This window comes from Herpailurus yagouaroundi, unplaced genomic scaffold (genome assembly GCF_014898765.1).
Source record: "Herpailurus yagouaroundi ecotype Mexico unplaced genomic scaffold, PumYag 141, whole genome shotgun sequence".
Taxonomy (NCBI): domain Eukaryota; kingdom Metazoa; phylum Chordata; class Mammalia; order Carnivora; family Felidae; genus Herpailurus; species Herpailurus yagouaroundi.
The window spans coordinates 37,999,285-38,024,601 of record NW_024412396.1 but is presented as its reverse complement, the minus strand read 5'-3'; the positions used below and the strand labels follow the sequence as shown (position 1 = coordinate 38,024,601).

Below are 25,317 nucleotides of genomic sequence, written 5' to 3'. Positions count from 1 at the left end.
ACAATGAGCTGTCACTTCCTATCACCAGCTGCATTCCAGAAAACAGGTGTTCAATAATCAGGTATCACAGCTCAGTGTTTTGAAACATCATTTGAATGATAAACAGTATTCAAATATGGCAAAAAATACATAGTACAAATAGGAACAAATTCCAAGTAAACAGACTTGGGAAATAACAATTAATGGATAACAAATAAATACGTTGAAGCATAAACGTGTGTAACTATTATGACCTGGTAGTTAAGGCCACCATTGTTAGACTTAGAAGAAATCTGTGAAAAATAATTTTACTGAAAAACGTACTTCAGACTTAGAAATATATTTTATGTTCTCCATCAACCTATAAAAGTTTCAATAGTAACTGACTGACATTATTTTTGACTAAAGTTACCAATATCTGGCATGCCTAATGTCAATAATTTTTAATAGCTTAGAAAAACAACGTATACATCCATCTCATTGAAAGATCTAATGGGGTTTGTTTTTTGTTTTTGTTAGGGTTGGGTCAATTTCCTCTAGGTCTACGCTCATTTGTTCAACAATCTCCTTACAGGTTAGGCATTGTGGGACTTATGACAAGTTAAAGGCTTTTAGCTGCCCCATTTCATAGCTGAGAATTTTACATCAGTGTGAAAGGAGGTCAGTTTGCAAGAAGCACTTAGAATTTAAGTGGGATGGCACGTAAGAGAAAAACATTGCCTGGTTCTTTATAAAATTATAATGAGTTTTTTTTTACGAACTATGTATTTATAGTTCAGGATGAATTTACAATGAGTAAGGGCACTTTTATTTGGAGAAACACAACAATAGTAAATAAGTATCAGTATCTGGAAACAATGTGGTTTGATGGTTTCCCTCACTGTTTACTCTAAGTTGTGAGCATGGCAAATTGTGTATAGCCAACTGTTAAAGAATTGTGTCTCCCCAAATTCATAAGTTGAAGCCCTAATCCCCCAGTACCTTAGAATGTGACGGTACTTGAAATACAGACCTTTAGAGTAGTAATTAAGGTTAAATAAAGTCACAAGGATTGGGCTTTATTCTGATTGGTGTCCTTTTAGGGACACAGCAAGAAAGTAGCTGTCTACAAGACAAGGACAGAGGCTTCAACAGAAACCAAATCTTCTGACATCTTGATCTTGGACTTCCAGCCTCCAGAACCAGGAGAAAACAAATTTCCACTGTTTAAGCCACCCCATGTCTGGTATTTCATTATGGCAACCCTAGCAAACCAATATACCAATTCTGAGAAATTAAAATCAATTCAGGTCATTTTATTTGGGGAAATTTTCTGTCTAAGGCATCTCAACTCAGAATCTATAGGCTTTCCTCTGCACTATTCCCCATCAATTTATACCAAGTTAGAGACAAATGAATTTATCTATCTTCAAAGGTAAGGACCAAGATCAAGAGCCTCTCTTCTGATTCCTTCTTCCTGGCATCTCTTGGATGGAGTCTAGACAATTGCTATGGTAAAGGAGCAGCCTAAACGACTTTGACCTTGGGAATCACTTTATAAAAAATTTAAATGTGTGATGTTATTCTAAAGTTGGTAAAGCCCCTAAGGTTTGCAGAAAAGGGGAGGTGGGGCCAAGAGACGTTGCTGTTTAGATACTCTACTTACGGTAATAGCCCATGAGTTGCTGTGTCATTCATCATTTTATTCTAGAGAAAGTGAATGGATAGGATGCACATCATACTTATATGGAGACTTTAACTGAAAAGGTCACAGAATGTTTAACAAAAAAAGGACAGGAATACAAAGGAAACAGTAAAGGAGATGGAGGAAATTGTAAAGGGAATACAAGCACATTATTTCTCTACTGAAAATCTAGATGGAGAGAACTTGTGAACATAAAAACCCTAGAAACTACCTCCATCATCTCTAATTTCTGCCAGTTTGTGTAGAGGGACCACTCCTCCCATCTGGGGCATTTTAGTCCTAGGTTAGACAGAGATATTGTCAATAAGCCACCTTTTCACTGGACCACATGTGATTGTCTCTCCATAATTCTGATCAGCTCAATACTTCTGAAGTATTAATTCAGAAATTTTCTAAATTACCACTCTCCTGTTTTACTCCAAAGTCAAGTCAAAAAGATATTCAGGAAATGATGTGGTTTAGACTCAAAATGCCCTCCAAACCTAAAGTAAATGAGGACACTGATGGTCACAAGAAGTGACTGGTTCCAGATGCATTCGCTCCCGCAAACGCAGAGTTGTTCATGGTCATGGTTTCCACCTCCCACCAGCCCAATGATGCACTAGCCAACTGCCAGGACTACAGAGGTTGGCATCACAACTGCTGGTCTCCACAGCTGTTACTTCTGAGGGAGAAGCGGACATATGGAAAGTAGGGTGAAGGAATAATTCAGGAAGCATGAAAGACGCAGTGAATTAAATAGCCTTTTATTTGGTAGTATACTTAGTTGGGCACGAATTTCATCCGTTTAGAAATCACGTGCACTCCATGTTTTAGCTTTTAGGCTAAAGGGAAGCAAACACTCACCAGTATTCAATTACTATGGCAACATTTCTACCTCTCAGTTAGAACCCTGATTTAGGACATTTTGTGCATTCGTCAGTGCCTACCCTGTGCAGAGAGCCTCCTGAGCAACAATTTTCAGCCTTGCTAGCCTAACTCCCATAGCTGTCATATTACTTTAGTTCAACAGACATCCAGTGTGTCTCTACCAAATATCCGGGCTGTATTCTAGGGATTCAAAGATGAATGCCATAAGACCATGGAATGCTTACAGCCAGCCAACACTCATCCCTGGAACTACACTGTAAAAGTCTCTCTCTCTGCAGTGCTTTTTCAAGATTTCTCATAAGTCATTCTCATCTTCTGTCTCTTCTCCACTTCATTAGGGAGGGAATTTTAATGCACATTAAAATTTCCAACGATAGAGTCTATACTTAGTAGTTGTATCTTAATAACTATTTTGAAGTACTGAATCACAAGTCCCCCATTAATATTTAGGAAAAAACCTAGCCATGACATACTTATATGAAACCTAGCCATAAACCAATGGCTCACACATGAATGAGTAAAGTGAATAAACTGACATAGTCACGAATCATCTTTAGGTAGATCAATTCCTAGACACATGGCTCCTCCTATCTCTGTTGGCTCCTCTTGGCTTCGTGTCAGAGAGTGGTGAATTGTGGGCTTGTCCATAAATTGGGAGAGGTTCGTGGAGAATTCCATCTTCTTAGAGCCAATGAACCTCGTGCACAGATTTAGAGAAAGACTGAATCTTTGGCTCTTCTCCCTAGCCTCATTGTGCTACTCTGTCAAAGGACATAGTAAAACATGAACTATCCTAAAACAATGAAAACTGTGTGTTGCCTACAAATAGCCACAGTCTGAGAAATATGCTGTATTGGCATCTTTTGAACCATGAAGATGTAAGATTGAAAAGGTAGCTGTTATTTTAACCCTGCTATTAACAATGACAACACAATCCTTATTATTAAGTCCCTGCACTTTGTGGCTGGTCACTCACCTCTCATCATCATCATTCAGATTGTCTGGTACTGATCCAATAAATCAATCCATCCATCACCAAGTGAAGAAGCACCCTAGACTTGATCTCCAGATCTGTTCACAGTGTCTCCCAAACCCTCCATCTTTGCATCTCATCCAAGAATGAGAGGAGAAAAAGTTTGGGTGGGATCTCAAGCTAGTGAAAGATGACTCTCCCTAGACTACCACTGGTTGCTAAGAAACTGCTAAACTCCCTGCTTCAGTTGAAGGCCCTTCTCAATGTGGCCCTCACCTGCTACTTCATCTTCTCCCACCTTCACCTTTACCAGAAATCATTTTCCCCCATATGGCTAAGGCGCTAACCTTGGTCAACTCTGCTGATAACATTTACCGTGCATGAAAGTTTTCCCCACTCCTTTGCACTAGTTCCTACAATACCTATTGTCTGAGGATCACAAAAATTCTCATCTCCCACTGACAGGTCACAGTGCTGTGTCCAGCTCAGCTCTGAGCTCTTATAGTATCTCCACTCTCTGGATGACTCTTTTGACAAACAAATCATCCTGCCTGTGACACTTCTTGTCTCAAAGCTGGACAGTTGTTTATTGTTGTATTTATTCTGAATGCCTTGCCTTCTAAAACGCACAGATCCTGGTTCTCCTAAATTAGACCACAGAAAGCTTGTGTTAGTGCAGAAATAAAAATGTTTTTAAAAATATATTATCTTGAAATAAGCAAGAACTACCACCTGAATCCTGAAATAAGAAATCAAATATTTTTATCCTTTGCAGAATCATAGGAATAGAGGAGTTAAGTCTTCTATATTCTGTTGCTTTTTCTGTACTTATCCACCCAACACTGGATTTCTTTATAGATATATTTATGACATTTTTATGTCTCCCCATTAAGGTTATAAATCTCCTTAATATCAGTCTATGAAATATCTTATTTCTTTAGAATATTCAGAGTGATGCGCAGTAACTGTTCAATAACTATTAACCCCAGTCAAATGATTAAACTATGAAATCTGAGTTGCCCTATTTTTAAAACAGAAAATCATATGTAGCTTTTAATAACAGCAAGAATTTTCCTGAATGATACCAAGATTAGTCTGGCACATGACTGGCATTCACTGGAAGGAAAGGAGGGAGGGAAGGAAAGAGGAAGGAGAGGATGCTATGGCTTGTAGCTTATGGTGCAGAATATAAACTGAATGTTAATGCTATTAAGCACTGTTATCGGGTACAGGTACAAACAGGATACACAACATTTTCACTGTTAAGAAATATAATTCTAACTCTTTGCTTCCTGTGTATATTCGATATTTATTAAAATATATGTCATCTTTCTCCCCTCCCCCATGTACGTAGATATCAGCAAAATTATTTTCCTTTTACCTACAGTGGCAGAAACATTATTCAAAGTAACCACATTTTACTACCAGCAGGAGCAACATTTAACAAGTAACATTTTGCCTTAGAAAAAGAATCAACAAAAATGCCAAATTACTGAATAGTTGATGTAAATTATTAGAAGCCAAAAACATGCTGAAAATTTGTAACTGTGCCCAGAGTTACATTTAAGCAAAAGAATCATTACTTCTACTTTGAAGAAAAAGCTTCTAAATCAGAAAAGCAAAGAAAGTCAGCTGAACCTTTCTCTGAATTATTTGGCAAAAAGCACATTTAGTAATATTTTATACACAAATGATGCCACTTTTCCAAGGTGCTCAAAATATTTTGCAAACAACCAGTCAGCTTCAGAGTATCATGATTAAACCAAAAGCAGTGTTCATGCCTTTGCACAGGAATAAAACTCAATGCTCATAGTAATTGAATTATGTAGAAAGTCATTCAGATCCCTTCTCACCTCTGACCACCCCCATCTATTCTCCTATAGGTCTGCCTGTTCCCAGATCCTGCACTAAAATAGAAACTGATTTTCCTATCTGGGACTTTCTGTAAAAGGTAAAGAGCAAACCAAGGCATGTCTGGCTGTCACTCAGGAATAGATCGATTCAAAAGGTGATTAAGGACATCTTCAGCTGGAGCAAACTACAGCTGGCTTTACAGATAACAATTACTCACTGATAATTGTGGTGTTTGAAAATTACTACTGTTTCCAGGGACGTACACAATTCCTCATAGCTTTCCGGGGCTCAGAAGAAATGACTGGCAGCCTCTTTTCTACAACATGACAAATCAGAGCTTTCACCAACTCAATCAAAATTGATTTCTGATTGCAAATAAGCATCTAAAAAGATGTTACACATCACATGTTGTCAGAGAAATGCAAATTAAAACCATGAGATACTATACTCCTATCTTCCAAAATCCAGAGCACTGACACCACCAAAGGCTGGTGAGGGTGTGGAGCAAGAGGAATGCTCTATATGGTTGGCGGGATGCACAACGGTCCAGCCACTTTGGAAGAAAGTTTGACAGCATCTTAAAAACTAAACATACTTTTATCAAAGTTTCTCTTTATTTGTTTAATCTCTACACTCAACATGGGGCTCGAACTCAGGACCCTGAGATCAAGAGTCACACGCTCTTATGACTGAGCCATCCAGGAACCCCAAAACTAAACATATTTTTATCATATAACCCAGTAATCATGCTCCTTGTTATTTACCCAACAGAGCTAAAGACTTACGTTTGCATGAAAACCTGCACATGGATGTATGTAGTTTTATTCATAACTTCCAAAACTTGGAAGCAACCAAGGCATCTTTCAGTAGGTGAATGAATAATCTGTGGTACATTCAGGAAATAGAATGTTATTCAGCTGAAGAGAAATGAGCTATCAAGCTATGAAAAGGTAGAGAAATCTTAAATGCATATTACTGATAGAACACAGTCTTTAAAAGTTACACACCATAAGATTCCAACTATCTGACATCCTCGAAAAGGCAACTATGACGACAGTAAGAAGATCAAGGGTTGACAAGGGTTAGTGAGAAAAGGATGAATAGGTGGAACACAGAGGATTTTTAGGGCACTGAAACTACTCTGTATGGTACTATAATGGTGGATACATATAATTACACATTTGTCCAAACACAAAGAATATACACCACCAGGAATGAACCCCAATATAAAGTATGGATTCTGGGTGATAATGATGCATCAACGTAGGTTTTGTCAGTTGACAAATAGAACACTCTGGTGAGTGATGCTGATAATGGGGGGAGGCTATGTATATTGGGGGCTAAGACGTATATAGGAAATTTCTTTATCTTCCCAATTTTCCTTAGTGTATAAGAATGCAACTGATTTCTGTACATTAATTTTGTACCCTGCGACTTTGCTGAATTCATGTATCAGTTCTAGCAGACTTTTGGTGGAGTCTATCGGATTTTCCATGTATAATATCATGTCATCTGCAAAAAGTGAAAGCTTGACTTCATCTTTGCCAATTTTGATGCCTTTGATTTCCTTTTGTTGTCTGATTGCTGAAGCTAGAACTTCCAACACTATGTTAAACAACAGCGGTGAGAGTGGACATCCCTGTCGTGTTCCCGATCTCAGGGGGAAAGCTCTCAGTTTTCCCCCATTGAGGAAGATGTTAGCTGTGGGCTTTTCATAAATGGCTTTGATGATCTTTAAGTATGTTCCTTCTATCCCGACTTTCTCGAGGGTTTTTATTAAGAAAGGGTGCTGGATTTTGTCAAAGGCCTTTTCTGCATCGCTTGACAGTATCATATGGTTCTTATCTTTTCTTTTCTTAATGTGATGTATCACAGATTGATTTGTGAATATCGAACCAGCCCTGCAGCCCAGGAATGAATCCCACTTGATCATGGTGAATAATTCTTTTTATATGCTGTTGAATTCAATTTCCTAGCATCTTGTGGAGAATTTTTGCATCCGTATTCATCAGGGATATTGGCCTGTAGTTCCCTTTTTTGCTGGATCTCTGTCTGGTTTGGGAATCAAAGTAGTGCTGGCTTCATAGCTTCTGCACGGCAAAGGAAACAATCAACAAAACTAAAAGGCAACCAACGAAATGGGAAAAGATATTTGTAACGACATACCGGACAAAGGGCTAGTATCCAAAATCTATAAAGAACTTACCAAACTCCACACCTGAAAAACAAATAATCCAGTGAAGACATGGACAGAAGACATGAATAGACACTTTTCTAAAGAAGACATCCAGATGGACAACAGGCACATGACAAGATGCTCAACATCACTCCTCATCAGGGAAATACAAATCAAAACCACACTGAGATACCACCTCACACCAGTCAGAGTGGCTAAAATGAACAAATAAGGAGACTATAGATGCTGGAGAGAATGTGGAGAAAATGGAACACTCTTGCGCTGTTGGTGGGAATGCAAACTGGTGCAGCCACTCTAGAAAACAGTGTGGAGGTTCCTCAAAAAGTTAGAAATAGATCTACCCTATGACCCAGCAATAGCACTGCTAGGAATTTACCCAAGGGATACAAGAGTGCTGATGACAGGTGCCCTTTGTATCCCAATGTTTTGGGGGTTTTTTAATTGTTGAGAGACAGAGACAGAGCATGAGCGGGGGAGGGGCAGAGAGAGAGGGAGACACAGAATTGGAAGAAGACTCCAGGCTCTGCACTGTCAGAACAGGGCCCAATGCGGGGCTCAAACCCACTAACTGTGAGATCATGACCTGAGCTGAAGTCAGACGTTCAATCAATTGAACCACCCAGGTGCCCCTGTACCCCAATGTTTATAGCAGCACTTTCAACAATAGCCAAATTATGGAAAGAGCCTAAATGTCCATCAACCGACAAATGGATAAAGAAGATGTGGCTTAGATATACAATGGAATACTATTTGGCAATGAGAAAGAATGAAATCTGGCCACTTGCAGCAACGTGGATGGAACTGGAGACTGTTATGCTAAGTGAAATAAGTCAGGCAGAGAAAGACAGATACCATATGTTTTCATTCATATGTGGATCCTGAGAAACTCACCAGAAGACCAAGGGGGAGGGCGGCGGAGGGGGAAGTTACAGAGAGGGTAGGAGGCAAACCATAAGAGACTCTTAAATACTGAGAACAAACTGAGGGTTGATGGGGGGTGGGGAAGAGGGGAAAGTGGGTGATGGGCATTGAGGAGGGCACCTGTTGGGATGGGCATTGGGTGTTTTATGGAAAACAATTTGACAATAAATTACATGTAAAAAATAAAATGTAACTCTAATGCTCACTAAAATAAATACATAAATACATAAATAAATACATAGATAAATAAAATTAATCCTTAACCCACCATCTTCATAGAAGCTACTGAGGACACTGGCCATAGGAAAGCACCTACTCCTTCCCCTACAAATATCCACACACATCCTTGTTCCTGGTTTCTGCAATACTCCCCCTTATAATATAAAAGCACTGTAGCTCACTCTTTTGGGTCATTCATATGAGCTGCTCTTTCCTAGTGCTCCCCCAAAGACAACCCATGATTGCTTTACCACCTGATACCCCTAGACCAGATCCTTTCACTATTCCTCCCACCTAAAACTCATGAAATCAAAACTATGATTTGGAATGCAACATTCAATGCTGCCTTTATTATTCCAGCTTCCAGCACTCTTGCTATTCCTTATCTCCTGAAATCCTTACCACTTTTTCAGTATTTGTATTTAGTGTTTTGGGGTATTTTCATACTTTAGTATTTGATACACCAATTCATGAATTTAAGATCCTGCATCTAAAGTTCTAAGAGAATCATGCCATTATAAATAGGGTCAATTATATACCTAAGCAGAAAGATTAGTTCAATTTCCAGAGTGGATAAACTTCAGACTTTTATTCTCCCAATAATCAAGCTAGTACTCTAGGTCAGATCTACTTTAGGATGTAGATAAGAGGTAGGTAAACTGTTGTTCTAAAACCCTAACCCTTATCTCTTAGCCTCACTCTGCATAGGAAATTTTCCAATCGCATTTCTAATATTAGAATCATACCGTTGTTATTTAATGTAATATCCTATGCTTATCTACCTTTTGCACTACTGTATTGTCTTGAAATTTTCAGAATTCCTGTTTCTCTGACTCCCTCCCTTCCTCTCTTGATTAAGCTCCCGAAAGCAAACACAATGTGTTCTTCTCACCTCCCAAGGCCTATAGCAATGCCTGGGATATGGTGAACGCTCAATTGATGTGTGTGGACAAACCCATTCAATGTGTGAGTGAAAGAATTAATAGCATATTCAAGAGCATATTCACTAAACATGTCAACTCCCTTTTACCTTTTTTCTATGTGTGTGCATTTGCAACTACTGCCAATACATTTCAAACATACACGGTGAAACAATGTAGATAATAGTAAAGGTGAAGTATTGTCCATGTAGACTTGGCTGGGATCTCAACAGAGCTTCTCTTTGGAACACGTCTCTAAAATCTAAAGTGAGGGCACCTGGGTGACTCAGTCAGTTAAGCATCCAACTCTTAATTTCGGCTCAGGTCATGATCTCACATTTGGTGAGATTGATCCCGCGATGAGCTCTATGGTGACAGCTTGGGATATTATCTCTCCTCTGCCCCTCCGCAACTAGCACTCTCTTACATGTGCTCTCTCTCTCAAAATAAATAAACTTTAAAAATCCAAAGTGAAGAGGGCAGGGCATGGACTGAATTGTGTCCCAACAAAAATTAGTATCTTCGTCCAAACCTCCAGTATTTTAGAATGTAATTGTATCTGGAGGTAGGGTCTTTAAAGAGGCAATTAAGTTAAAATGAGGTGATTAGAGTAAGCCCTAATCCCATATGGCTACTGTCTTTACAAGAGGAAATTTGGATACACATAACAGGCAGAGTTAAGACTGTGTGAAGACAGCCATATACAAGCCAAGGAGAAAAGCCTCAGAAGGAACCAAACTGACACCTTGGACTTCTGGCTTTCAAAATTGTAAATAAATTTGTTTTCCTTCCCTTCCCCTAATGTTCATGTGTTGATTTTCTCAAATTCCACATATGAATGATTTCATGTGATATCTTTCTCTAACTTATTTTGCTTAGCATAATACGTTCCAGTTCCATCCATGTTGTTGCAAATGGCAAGATCTCAATTTTCATCACTGTGTGGTATTCCATTGTGTGTGTGTGTGTGTGTATACACATATACATACATATGTATATATACACACACTATATCATATTTATCCATTATATACACTATATACACATATACATACATATATATACACACACTATATCATCTTTATCCATTCATCAGTCAATGGACATTTGGGCTCTTTCCATAATTTGGCTATTGTTGACAGTGGTACTATAAACATTGGGAGGCAAACCATAAGAGACTTTCAAATACAGAGATCAAACTGAGGGTTACTAGGGAGTGGGGCGGGGAAGGTTCGGGGGGTGGGGCTGCGTTAAATAAGTGACAGGCATTAAGGAGAGCACTTTTCAGGATGAGCTCTGGGTGTCCTATGTAAGAGATGAATCACTGGGTTCTACTCCTAAAGCAAAAACCACACTGTATGTTAACTAACTTGAAAAAAAAAAAATTCTGTCATGCAAGCTACCCAGTCTGCACTGCTTTTTTATGGCAGCCCAAGTAAATTAATAAGCAGGGCATGGGCTGCTTTAGAAGGCATAGGTGCTTCATACAGTGAGGCATTTTTCATAGAAGATATAAAGGAAACCACCATGGTTGTCTATAACATGCCTGGGTGCAGTGCTGGGTTGTTCATGAGAATTACCCTTTTAGCTCCTCACAAAACCATATAAGGTCATATTATTAACCCAGTTTTTAAAATAAGTGAGTTCGATAGATTGAGAGGCTTTCTAAGGATATTTGGCTGATTTACTTCAGAAACAGTTTCAATAATGCCTAGGTGACTTCAAAGTCCATATTCTTTTTTTTTTTTTAAACATGTTTATTGTCTGGACATACATATAAATTCACCACATAAGATGCTATTCTCACATCTCCCCATCTTCTTCCTCTTCAACACCCCTGAATTAAAGAACATTACACCTTATTAAAACTTCACCCAAATGACCAGACAATGCTCCATCTGTATATTCTTCTGTGTTTGCAAGCTGCATGTTCATACAGCCATCTGCAGATACCAGATAGCTTTTGTACTCCATTCCCCACTTGAGTTTCACCATCACTGGCTTTCCTGTTAATCCATTCAGGAAAGATTTGGGATTGAGTGGCAAATTCATCTCGACTACAAGCAAATGCTGCAGGCCACTCAGCACCGACCCAGCTGTTGCCCGTCCTTCCTGACTGGAGTAGCTATGCCTGAGCGCAAATCGCAGCGCTTCCAGGGTGAAGATAAATGTCCATATTCTTTTCTGAACAAAGTCTATGTTCTTTACAACTCCTCCAGAATAAAAGGGCTCTGATGGCTGAAGGTCTGGGACAAAGATGCTCCTATGTCCACAGGCAGGAGAACATCCCCACGCACAATCTGGAGGTAGACTGGAGGTAGCTGATATTTTTTAAATCACATCTCTACAATTATAGTATGTGCCAGAATAGAAGATGCAAGTTTTCACACACAAAAAATAGAAAACATAAAGAAAAATGGAGAAGGTGGAGGAGGGAGAGATGGAGAAATCCAAAAGTAACTTTGCATCAATTGAAGGTAAAAAACCTAGAACCAAAGCACCCAAGATTCAGCGTCTTGTTACTCCATGTGTCCTCCAAAACAAATGTCAGCATACTGCGTAGAAGAAGCAGTGCACTAAGTAAGGAAGAGGCTGCAGAATATACTAAACCTGTGGCCAACAGACTGAAGGAGGCCAAAGAAAAACGCCAGGAACAGATTGCCAAGAGACAGACGCTGTCTTCTCTGAGAGCTTCTCAGTTCAGACAGAAAGGAGATTTTTCTAAGAGTAACAAATAAATAAGATCAGACATCAAAAAAAAAAAAAATAACCTTATTTCTGCAGTGCATTACTAGTATTTGTTTTTAATAGAACTGCATGTATGGTATGAAATTTCATTTACCAGTAATGTGTGTTTTGTTGTCTAATATTACCTGATACACAGTGAATATATTTTATAACCGTGATTATCTATTTTCCAGGATTAGAATGCTAATATCCAAAAATATCATAGTATCATATCCAGAACATACTATTTTGCACCTGGACTCCACTATATAGTACAACATATAAATAATATATTTCCTTCAAATGTATTTTTATGATAGCATATCATGGATTGTACTTTTTCCCCCAAATTATCTCTGAAAATTTGAGATATATCTTATATATCTCTGTGTCCTACATATAATATGAAAAGTGACATTAGGGAATTTTTAAGTTAAAAGTCATTTAAATTCCCTACCCCTTTCATTTGTACATATTAGATGTGCAGAGATTAGGTTCAATTTAGCAAACATTTACTGAGCACTAGAGAAAGGATGATGACTAAGACAGAGTTGCTAGCTGTAAAGAGCTTACTTCTGGCCAAAGTAAAACATGAAGAGCAAACTATTTTTCCTGGTATTTGGCTTTACAAGGTACAAAATAAAGTATCCTTCTTTATACTTAACCCCCCAAAGGGTCTACCAACCAGTTTTCCTGTCTCCTTATAGTCTTACCAATTACCAATTCTAATAATTTTAATGTTATATTGAATCAAGATCCATGATTTCTAGGGCAATTTTTGAATCTTTTGGGACATTCTGATTCTTGACAATTGCTCTCTCTAGATAATGCTACAACAGAAATTTCAAGTATGTGGATTTTTTCTTTTAGAATATTTAAGATAAATTTCAGGGGCTGAATTGCTGAGTCAGTTTTTACTCTAAGAATATTGTTATTTATAAAACCATGATGCCAACATCCATTGCAATTGGAGTATAATGGTTAAAAAAATTCACTGCATATTTTCTAGTAATGAGGTTTATCTATGAAAAAAATGTTTTGGAATTGAATGAGATTTTAAATGTACCTTAAATTTTGTTCAAATTTTAGATCTCTGTAACTCATATACAATAAACTCTCCTCTATTCTAATTTGCACTGTTTTCTGAAATTAAATGTTTATGTCATATGCTGATTTATCTGTTACAGTCTTAAGATTTTTTTCGTTAAATTAAACACAGAATAATTATTTATTAATCAAATAGTCCCACTACCATTTGGCTTATAGATTCTTAAAGGATTGTTGTGTTAATGGTACATTTAAACAGGTTTTGAACAACCAAAGAAACCGGAATCCTGAGAATATTTTTATTTTTTTAATGTTTTTATTCATTTTTGAGACAGAGAGAGACAGAGCATGAGCAGGGGAGGGACAGAGAGAGAGGGAGACACAGAATCTGAAGCAGGCTCCAGGCTCTGAGCTGTCAGCACAGAGCCCAACGCGGGGCTCAAACTCACAGAGTATGAGATCATGACCTGAGCTGAAGTAGGATGCTTAACTGACTGAGCCACCCAGGCGCCCTGAGAATATTTAATACTTTTCACAAAGATTTGGGGTGGGGGGAGTTTAATGGCTATGGCAACAAAAGCCATTAATACCAGCTATCCACTCACCAAAGAGGCATGATTTGCTTTCAAAGTGATTGTAGTAGCCAAGTTTAAAGTAAATCAGAAATAGATAGATAAATAAATAATAAAAACAACCATCTGTTAAAAATTTCTTTACTTTTGTCTTTTCTCGCCATCTACTTTCTCTGTGTGAGTAGTTTAACGGGATTAATGTGAACATCTGAACATGCTGTTTTGCACCAAGCTCACTTAGCCTTTCTTCAAGTCCTTGACCCAGATAAAGAAAGATATGATTTCCAAATTCAAAGAAAGCTTCAATTGGAGGGGAGAAGAAAAATGCTACCTCAGCTCAAAGTCTGATTTCTCTGCTGTCCTACAGTTGTAATTGTAAAATAGAGCTTCACTTAAAAATATCTCCCTTTGTTCATGTGGGAAGGGACCTTGAGATGTCATTTACCACCACAGACCACATGTTATGAGCCAAAACTCAAAACAATAGCCTAACCAAAGACTTTCTTTCCCTTATTTGTCAATGTATTTATAATGACCTTGTAAGTGCTCGAAGGCCACATGAATATATACACAAAATCAATTGCCTAAGTTTCATTCATCTCTTGGTCCCTGGGCAATCTCATCTAGTGTCAAGGCATGGACAGGATTTATGTGCTGTCCACCCCCTGCCCCACTTCTGTTTTCAGATCTTCTCTCTTTAATTTAGTCTATTTATCCAAGTGCCCATAAACCTCTCTCTCAATACACATTTCACAGGTATTCTAAACTCCACATATCCGAAACTGAAATCATCTTTCCTTCCAAACCCATTTTTCCACCTCTCCTCCTCACCCCATGAACAATACCACATCACTCATTACCCAAAACAGAAAGCTCAGAGTTCACACAGGTCACTTTCTCCCTTTCCAACAGCCACCGAATCCTGTCAATCCTACCTGGAAAGAAAATATCTCTTGTGCTTTTCCTTCTCTTCATTCTCACCACTGCTGCCTTAGTGCACATCCTCCAACTTCCTGAGCAAATTATTATGTTTTTAGTTTTTCTTTGTTATTTTAAATTTATTTTTTAATTTATATCCAAGTTAGTTAGCATAGAGTACAACAATGATTTCAGGAATAGATTCCTTAATGCTCCTTACCCACTTAGCCCATTCCCCCTCCCACAACCTCTCCAGTGACCCTCTGTTCTCTATATTTAAGAGTCTCTTACGTTTCGTCCCCTCCCTGTTTTTATATTATTTTTTGCTTCCCTTCCCTTATGATCATCTGCTTTGTATCTTAAATTCCTTATATGAGTGAAGTCATATGATATTTGTCTTTCTCTAATTTCGCTTAGCATAATACCCTCTAGTTCCATCCGTGTAGTTGCAAATGCAAGATTTCATTCTTTCTGATTGCTGAGTAATACTCCATTGTATATACATACCACATCTTCTTTACCCATTCATCCACTGATGGACATTTGGGCTCTTTCCATACTTTGGCTAGTGTCGATAGTGCTGCTATAAACATTGGGGTGTATGTGCCCCTTTGAAACAGCATACCTGTACCCCTTGGGTAAATACCTACTAGTGCAATTGCTGGGTCATAGGGTAGATCTATTTTTAATTTTTTTGAGGAACCTCCATACTGTTTTCCAGAGTGGTTGTACCAGTTTGCATTCTCACCAGCAGTGCAAAAGAGATCCTCTTTCTCCACATTCTCACCAACATCTGTTGTTGCCTGAGTTGTTAATGTTAGCCATTCTGACAGGTGTGAGGTGGTATCTCATTGTGGTTTTGATTTGTATTTCCCTAATGATGAGTGATGTGGAGCATTTTTTCATGTGTCGGTTGGCCATCTGGATGTCTTCTTTGGAGAAGTATCTATTCATGTCTTTTGCCCATTTCTTCACTGGATTGTTTTATGGGTTTCCTGAGCAAATTATTGAAGTTCTTTCCTTGTTGGTCTTTTGCTTCCAGTGTTCATCACCATCCACTTGCCCCCCTCCCAATACATCACCTCTCAGCATACTCCTTATCTTGGTCAGAGATACACATCTCATCATGTGACCACTACTCTTTATGGTCTTATTTTAAATATTTGAGTTTTCTGCTGTAACTGAAATAGTCATGAATGAAACTCAAGTTCACTACTACAACAGGGCAAAATGAGAAATTTTGGATTGTTTAAAAAAAAAAAAACAGTTGCCAGGCTGATTTTTTCCCCCTAACACAGGATTTCTAGGATTGAAAACTGCCAAACAGCTTTGTGATTCAGCTTGTAACATGCCCCATGCTCTGCTCTATCCTCCATATAGACTGTGAACCCAGCCATGGGACACACAGAAGATAAAATATACACAAACTTCAAAGGCTGCAAATAGACTGCAAACAGCTACAACATACAGTTGTTTAAAGAAACTGACAGATCCTTCAAGTCCTCCTAAACTGTTATCAATAATATTCAATGATTCTTTTTCCTTTGAGATGCTCTGAGCTCTATAAAAAGAGCAACTCTTTGAATACATAAACAGAACTCACAGAAAGAGTGAACACAAGAATGATCTCCATCCCTTTCACACAGCGACAGACAATTCCTTCCGTATCCAAAACCAGGGGCATGGGAAGGATTCCTTTATTTATAGATGCATAAGCTCTCTCAATGGTATTTTTAAGCTATATTGAACCAGACAGTATGCTATGGGAACCCACTGGTGCCAGGGAAAGCCCCTCATTATTCCAGGGGTTTCTGAGGGCAGTGACTGCACCCAGCATGAGGATCAGTACCAAGACAGTATTCAATAAACATTCAGTGAATATTAGAGGAAAAGTGTCGCCAAATGGTGAGATGGTGTTGAAAAAGAGGCATGTGCCAACTGCTGCAGAGGAGAAGACCTGGTACCAACTGGCTCAGTGGAGTGAGCTGGAGCCAGGGAAGCTTTCTGGGCAGAATGTTGTGGGCAGGGCTCTTTGAGTTAGAAGACAGCTTGTGCTGCTCCCATTTCTGGAAATTCTCCTACCTGTTACTCTACATACTGAACTCTTATTCATCCCTCAAGGCCCAGATGAAGTCTCAACTCCCCAGTGGAGCCACTCCCCACCATCACACTCCCCATCAAAATCTTCCGGACTCCAGAAGCGGAGCACTTTACTTATTGCCTACATGCTCATGCTAGGTTCTTATCACATGTTAATGTCCTCTAGCTCATCTATTTTGCTGAAACACTTAAACTGCACTTACTACATACCAGGCAGCATCCTGATGGCTTTGAGACATTACCTCACTTAATCCACACAGTTAGCTACATGTGGTCTAACTATTATCCCTACTTTACAGCTGAGGAAACTGAAGCCCAGACTTTTAGCATTCTGCCTCTTGCACTACAGAGCAAGCTTCTCAAGAGAAGAAAATGCATGGTTTCCATCATTACAACCTCAGCCCTTTTACACACGACTTAGCAAATTATAGACTTCAAAACATATGTATATACTGTTGAATAAAGAACATTTGGCAGAGATGCCTGTCCAAACAGAAGTGACTCTATTCATTTTAATTCACTCAATTCAATTCTTTTATATAACCTTCTCTTAACTAAAATGTTTGGAGAATTATTACTCTCAGCTTTAAAAAAAGATGAAAATAATAATTAGTGACTTAACTACTATTCTCAAGCCCAAGTAAAGCTCATCAGGACCTGGTTAACTCATTTTCTTCAGAAAGACAAGCTTCACATCACTGCCTTAAAACAAACAAACAAGATGTAGTGCTTGCAAATTTTCTGTGAGAAATCTCAGTTCAAAACTGTGCCAGCATGCTGTTCAATGTGCTACTAAAGAACAGAGGAGGTCTGCAGTTAAAGCTGTTGCTGATGAAATGAGCACACTGTCCTCATCACCAGCCCTGTCCACGTCAGGGGAATGTGTGGAAAGACCTAGAGCACAATGAAAAGAGGTGACTTGTGAGCAAACTGTCCTTAACCACCCTGACTCTAAGCGTTTGGAGGGTCAAGATCTGCTCAGGGTCAATAGGGAAGATACTGCAGTGATGGTGTCAGACATCTAGAAGAGGTGGAACTGTATGAACGGAGTGCACTGTCTAAACAGGGAATGAAATGTCCTTAGGTACAACTTTACTGGCATCTAGGTCTCCTGAAATTTTGGTTATTTTTAAGTACCAAAAATTAAGCCTATCCTGGATAATGGAGGCATGGATTTTTGTAAAGTCCCAAAAGAACACTACTTTTCTTTCAATGATTACAATCTCATTCATTTGCGACAAGTCCCCAATTTATTATTTTTTTATTATTTTTTTTTCAACGTTTATTTATTTTTGGGATAGAGAGAGACAGAGCATGAACGGGGGAGGGACAGAGAGAGAGGGAGACACAGAATGGGAAACAGGCTCCAGGCTCTGAGCCATCAGCCCAGAGCCTGATGCGGGGCTCAAACTCACGGACCGCGAGATCGTGACCTGGCTGAAGTCGGATGCTTAACCGACTGCGCCACCCAGGCGCCCCGTGACAAGTCCCCAATTTAAAATGCTAGCACCCCGGGGCACCTGGGTGGCTCAGTCGGTAAGCGTCCAACTTCAGCTCAGGTCATGATCTCGCAGTTCGTGAGTTCGAGCCCCGCATTGGGCGCTGTGCTGACAGCTCGGAGCCTGAAGCCTGCTTCAGATTCTGTGTCTCCCTCTGCTCCTCCCCCACTCACACTCTGTCTCTCTCTCAAAAATAAAATAAAACATTAAAAAAAATTAGAATGCTAGCACCCCATGAGGAGGTAAACCTTTTATCATTACCACCTAACACTTGGTTTCCCCAGTAATTCCCAGAGGGTAGTATGCCTATAGGCAAGGATAAGAAAAGGACCCAGAGAGGTGCCAGGGGCAAGGAGGGTCATTCTAGGAGAGAGAAAAACAACCACTTTAAGTGAGGAAGGCCCAAAAGGCCCACATGCTGTGCTTCACAGTTTTCCCAGGCTGGCTGTGTCACCAGGACAGAGTGGAACTGCAGGTAGACCCAGGACATTCAACTAATGAGCAATTTCTACTCGGGAAACATTTTCAGTGAGAGAAAAGTGTGTCTTTAATAAACCAGTGGTTATTTAAAAAGGAGGAAGAAGAGGAGGAAGAGGAAGAAGAGGAGGAGGAGGAAGAGGTGACAGTGGTGGTTTTGGTGAGTAAATGAAGGTCTACTGGGCCAGCACCCATGTCACCTGGAGAATAATCAAACAGCCAGGAGAAGGCATCAGCTCAGCAGTGGCACATGGCCAGACAGAACTCAGGGCTGAAATTACTCAGAACTGGGCAGCAACTCAGTGTTCTTTTCTGCCTTCACAAAAGGACAAGGTGCATGACTGCTCCTTGCATACCTGGATGGACAAATGTTTTGTTTCATAAATAAGACAAATAAGTCATTGAGACACTGTTGATGGCTTACTCCTTTTTATACAGTCATGTTCTGAAAACGATAAATGAAGATCTGCCATCTGTGTCACATTCTAATCATCTGACCAGTGGACCAAAGCTAACCAGTCAGTGGAACTTCTAAAATGACCAAGTGTGGGTTTAAGCTCCAGTGCACAAAAGGTGCATTTTCGGTTGAGCTGAAAATGAAGAGAAGCTGAAAGATCCTTGACACAGATGGTATAGGGGAATGACAACAATAAAATGAGACTTAAAGTCCTTACCACTGAACTCAGGCCAAGAGCCAGGGATGCCCTGAACTGTTGTGCAGGTTGTACCCTGCACAAGGGTACCCAGTTCAACTAAGCATGAGTGGAAACAACTACTCTCTGTAATGGTCTGAGCAGGACTGTACCAGCTTCTGAAGGGGTACCATTTTCTAACACATGTACCCAAAGTGGGTTCCTTTTTTTTTTTTTTTTTTAATAAGCAGTTCACCCTGCAGGTGTATCTTTTTCTTAGTAAACACAAAAGACACCTTGTATATATGAAGAGATTATATCAAGTCCCATTCAATTGGATGTGAGGAGCAAAATAGAAAGTTGAGAGGTAATCTGGGCCCCCACACCACATCTACAGTTCTTGACCTTCCCTCCTGCAGACCTCACTCAACTCAGAGGCTCTGCTCTCACAACAGAGGGAAGGAGCAGAGCTGTTGTGCATACCTATGGACACCTGCCCAGTTCAGAGGTGAGAGGTGAGTGGCAGCGGGAGATAGTTGAAAAGAGCTGTGTGATGGGACCACCTCTGAGAATACCTTGTTTCTTTTTCATATGTTAAAAAATGAGAGGTTGGGGCGCCTGGGTGGCGCAGTCGGTTAAGCGTCCGACTTCAGCCAGGTCACGATCTTGCGGTCCGTGAGTTCGAGCCCCGCGTCGGGCTCTGGGCTGATGGCTCAGAGCCTGGAACCTGATTCCGATTCTGTGTCTCCCTCTCTCTCTGTCCCTCCCCCGCTCATGCTCTGTCTCTCTCTGTCCCAAAAATAAATAAACGTTGAAAAAAAAAATTAAAAAAAAAAAATGAGAGGTTGAAGTCAACTTGGAAGAACCTGTGTGTTGAGCAATGGGAATGGGCTAAAGTACTAAAGAGAATTTCTGCCTAATTTGTAGGCTTCTCCAGAGCTGGATATAACTTTCCCACTTGCTCATCATCTCTAGGTCCACACCACAACTCTCAGTCTCACATCTTTACTAAAAACCAGATACCCTGCTTGGAGATTTCTGTGACCCCATAGATGCATCCTCTCAGGAACCTGGAGCTACCCTCAGGTGATAGGAGGATGCCCCACACCTTTCTCCTCATGGCTGAATACAGCCCCTTAACTCCCAGCTGGTGTGGAGGAGATGCAGAGTCTAGCCCCAAAGAAGCACCCCTCAACTGGGATGAGTCTCATTCTTTGGTCCTGTGAACTTGCTCCATTAGAATGAAGGAGCTCTTATGGGGGGTTCTGGTAAGGAAGAGCATACTTTTCCAGCCTCAGGCACCAGCCAGCTTGCCTGTGAATTTTGCATTTTAAGCGCCTGAGATCTCAGCTTAATTAAGAGCATCACTGCTCCCAGAGAGATCTGGTGACAGAAAAGTAGGCAAGCAAAAAAGAAGGAAACACAATTCACCTCAGCAAACTAGTTCCATTCCTTCAAGTAAGCATTTAAGGAGAAGTGGATCCTTCTCAGCAGGATACAGGTGGTGCTGAGGGAGTGGGGCAGGGCAAAGGAGGGAGCCAGGAATAGGGAGGGTATAGCCTGGCCTGGGACCAGACACATAGTTAGGCAGCCAGAGGTCAGCTTTATGCCAACCGAGCATGTAACAGTCCGTCTCTTCCCAAGTGCAGAGGACACAGGTGGAGGGGCCAAAGAAGGGGAGCTCGTCCTAAAATTAAGTGCGAGGTTGCTGAGACAATTAAATGTGAGGGCCTGGGAAGTGCTGAGTGTGGATCTGGCATATGGAATCATTAGTAGCTGCTACAGTTAGTATGTGGCCCTTGGACTCACCCCACTTATCTCCAGGGCCCCTAGAGGAGACCTCCAAGAGGGACCGTGCTTGTGGCTAGCAAGAACTTTGCCTTATCTTCTGGGAAAAGGTGGAACCAGCCCCTTCCCTCCTAGAAAAGCTAATCCCAGGAAAATTCACAGAAACGGTTGAGCTGAGTCACAATTTGTCCCTTCTCTCTGACAGCTGACTTCTGACACCAGAAAGTTAGGAGCACTTAGAAATGCAAAAGACCTAGCTGAAAGCTACCTGTTTGGAAGCCACAACTCTGCTTTCTCCCTCCTGCATTATCTCCCAGACCTGTGGAAATACATACACATCCAGAATACAAGTTTCTCAGTTAACTAAATGACACTTTACTCAACAGGAACTGAGTTGGGCTCACCTGGAGCTAAAAAGTAGAAAAGAGGGAGGAGGAGGAAGAGACAATGCTTTACTGGAAAGGCAGGAGCAAGGTAGGTGATGATGAAGCTGAGTGTTGGAGATAGCCCACTTGGACCTGAACCCCAATCTCACCACTCTAACCATGGGGCTTTGAACAGATTGTTAATGTCATTTGTCCAATGAGAATAAGAGAACATGCAAGATAGGGTTTTAAATGAGCTAACATAAAGTGCACAGTTCACACATGTTCTCTATATTATAATCTCTATAATTACTAGCCATTAATCCATAAAAACACTGTAAAACAGATGCTATGATTATCTTCCTCCCTTTACAGATGAGGAAACTGAGGCACAGGGCCCAAAGTTGCACACCTAGTAAATGGCAGACCTGGAAATTGAACCAGAGTCTGTGATACCCCCTGAACTATGTTATCTCTTAAGCACTAGAAGTTGCAAGTGGGGCAAAGGGTTTCTTGTTCCACATCGCAAAATTAAAAATTAATGATTTCTCATCAGGTACTAGAATTTTATATGTTCTTTTATTTCTTAGTATGAAACTCTACCCAGGTAAAGCAAGCCATTTTCCTAAGTGCTGACCCTGCTGGCCCCCAGGGCCATTATCTCCTCCTGAGTCTGCATATTAAACTGCAATTCCTAACTCCCCACCCCAAACCTATTAAATCAGATTTGCTGGAGCAGAGCCCAGGAGTCTGCATTTTTAACTCCCTCACACAACCATCCTACCCTCCCCCCTATAACTCTCATGCACCCCAAGGTTGGGAACCAGGACTACAGATTCTCTTTCCAATTCTGTTGTTTTATATATATATATCCTTATTAGATACCTGAAATGTTCTGAGTTTGAAAACATGAAATGAGTTTGAATCAAATTCAAAGCAGAAAAAAAAAGGCACCGCTTCACTTGTCTTTTACAAATAACACAGTCTCGTGTAAAAGTGCCGAGTCTGTGGAAGGTACAGGATGAACAGAAGTCCCATTGCTACCATTTATCCAGACCATTTCCATTAGGAAAGGAAACATTAACTTCATAATTATCCCCACATCTCCAGGTCTGTGGTGGTTCTTTTAATCACTTGTTTAGGATGAAAAAGTTAACTCTTTCCTACTGCATTCGTGGTTCCCAGTTACACAGAAGCAAAAAGGACTCATCGTCATGATAATAGGAGCTGCCCTGGTGACCTATGATCTGCAGGTATGGTGTGTTCACTCTGGAGGTCAACCCTTCAGAGGGAACACACCTGCCAGATACAAATTCTTCCTTCCTCCTTCATGAGTCTGTCACTACAGAGAGCTTTTAAATTTCTTCTAGTACATAATGTTATTCTAAACAAAAATGTGTTGTTTAAATCGCTCAAAAGGTAACTGACCCATGAGCTACCAAGTCCCATGACTACCACAAAAGTTCACAATTCAGTCATACAACTGGACTCTGAGACATTCAGCGACTACATGTTTAGAGTATAGTCTTGTTCTAACAACACCAAAAAAAATAATAATTCCAAAGGTCTGTGCTCAGTGTTTTCTATAATTAACTTACACAGTGAAAAGTACCAGGAAGAAGGGAGAAAGCCATTCGCCTTTGAAAAATAACAATGAGTTCACAGCAAGTTTGCTCTGATGAAATCTATAGTATGCAATTTACCAGTGCATGGTCCTTCCCCTTGGTGTTCCTAGCCCCCAACCAACTTGCATGTGACACCCCTCCAGCTGCCCTGCCCTTTGCCGGCAAACTGGCAGATACATAAATAATACCTTCAGTCTGCTAGAAGTTCTGTGGTATTTTCTTCCAATACAGCACTTATGGGATTTTAACAGAGGACTGGGTGGGGGCGGGGGGCGGGGAGCAGGGAGAGGATGGTGGAATTACTTCAGGTTAAAAATGAAGAGAAGCATTATGTGCAGCTGGCCATTTCCAATTAACCACCAGCTCCTTTGGTTAGCAACGGTCTGAGCCTGCAGCATTTGGGTTGTTTTTCCCCTGAGCTATTATGATATTCATTAGTTCAAATAAAAATCTGCAAGCAAGCTGCTAATAAAGATAGTAAATTTGCTTCTTTACCAGCCTGATGGTGGAGCGTTTTTGGCTTATTATCGTATTTAATTGTCTAAGGAAACTAAGTGTTTTGGCTCATTTGTTGAAGTTTATAATACTTGGATCATTTTCTTTGCTTACAGAGCAGGCTAGAACATTTCAGCATTGAATAATGTGTAGTTCATCTATGAAGGATAGTCTTTTGAATATGCATTTTGACTATGGTGGAAAATTTATTCTTTCAAAATCTCATTAGTTTATATTGGAATGTCCTTTAAATGGAAATCAATACAGTATTCTATAAGCAGTAGTGTTTCTGTATATATGGAGAGGAGATACCCAACTCATTGGATCAGGAACCTACTTTGCCCTAGAAATATATACTTTGCAGACAATACTGTGGCAGTGCTAATAATAATAGAGAGGGGGAGCCTGGGTGACTCAGTTGGTTAAGTCTTTGACTCTTGATTTCGGCTCAGGTCATGATCTCACAATCAAGCTCCTCATGGAGCTCAATGCTGAGCATGGACCCTGCTTGGGTCTGTCATGCTCGTGCTCTCTCTCTCTCTCTCTCTCTCTGACCCTCCCCAACTTACCCTCTGTCTCTCTCTCTCTAAACATTTTTTTTTTCAACTTTTTTTTATTTATTTTTGGGACAGAGAGAGACAGAGCATGAACGGGGGAGGGGCAGAGAGAGAGGGAGACACAGAATCAGAAACAGGCTCCAGGCTCCGAGCCATCAGCCCAGAGCCCGATGCGGGGCTCGAACTCACGGACCGCGAGATCGTGACCTGGTTGAAGTCGGACGCTTAACCGACTGCGCCACCCAGGCGCCCCCCTAAACATTTTTTTTTTAAAAATAACAGGGAGGGGCACCTAGGTGGCTCAGTCAGTTAAGTGTCCAACTCTTGATTTCAGCTCAGGTCATGATCTCACAGTTCGTGAGTTCAAGCCCCACATCGGCTCTGCACTGACATCTCTCTCTGCCCCTCCCCTGCTCACTCACTCACTCTTTCTTTCTCTCTAAAAAATAAATAAATAAAAATTTTAAAAAATAACAAGGAGGAGAAGGAAAAGAAAGAAGTAACAGAACAGAAAGAAATGAACGAACTGGACTTTCCAGTTCCTCAGATCTGGGTTGAAATTAAGTGCTGCTACTACCAGCTCTTCATTTTCCTTATCTGTAAAGTGGATACTATTTCCCAAGGTTGTTGAAAGAATCAAATGTGCTCCTGTACATAAGGCTTCTGACCTATCACAGAGCTCCAATGAAATTAGTGCAAGCCAGAACTAGGGTGGCCAGGTAAGATACAGGACACCAGGTGTATCAGTTTCCTGTTGCTGCTGTAAAAACTTACCACAAAGTTAGTGACTTAAACCAACATAAATAACATTATCATACAATTCTGGAGGTTAGAAATCTAAAATGGAACTTCAGGGCTGTATTTACTCTGGAAACTCCAGGAAAGGACCTGTTTCCTT

General features: G+C 40.3%; 1 protein-coding gene across 1 annotated transcript; it reads right to left on the bottom strand.

Annotated features, from left to right (window-relative positions):
• Positions 1 to 11,167: 11,167 nt before the first annotated feature.
• On the bottom strand, positions 11,168 to 12,368 carry LOC121031299 (small nuclear ribonucleoprotein F-like). Its single transcript, XM_040476449.1, has one exon. The coding sequence runs from the start codon at positions 11,667 to 11,669 to the stop codon at positions 11,460 to 11,462; it is 210 nt and encodes a 69-aa protein (XP_040332383.1). The 5' UTR covers positions 11,670 to 12,368; the 3' UTR covers positions 11,168 to 11,459.
• Positions 12,369 to 25,317: the final 12,949 nt, after the last annotated feature.

Excerpts from the sequence above, each read along its gene's own strand:
- LOC121031299 (XM_040476449.1), bottom strand. The coding sequence starts at position 11,669 with ATGAATTTGCCACTCAATCCCAAATCTTTCCTGAATGGATTAACAGGA.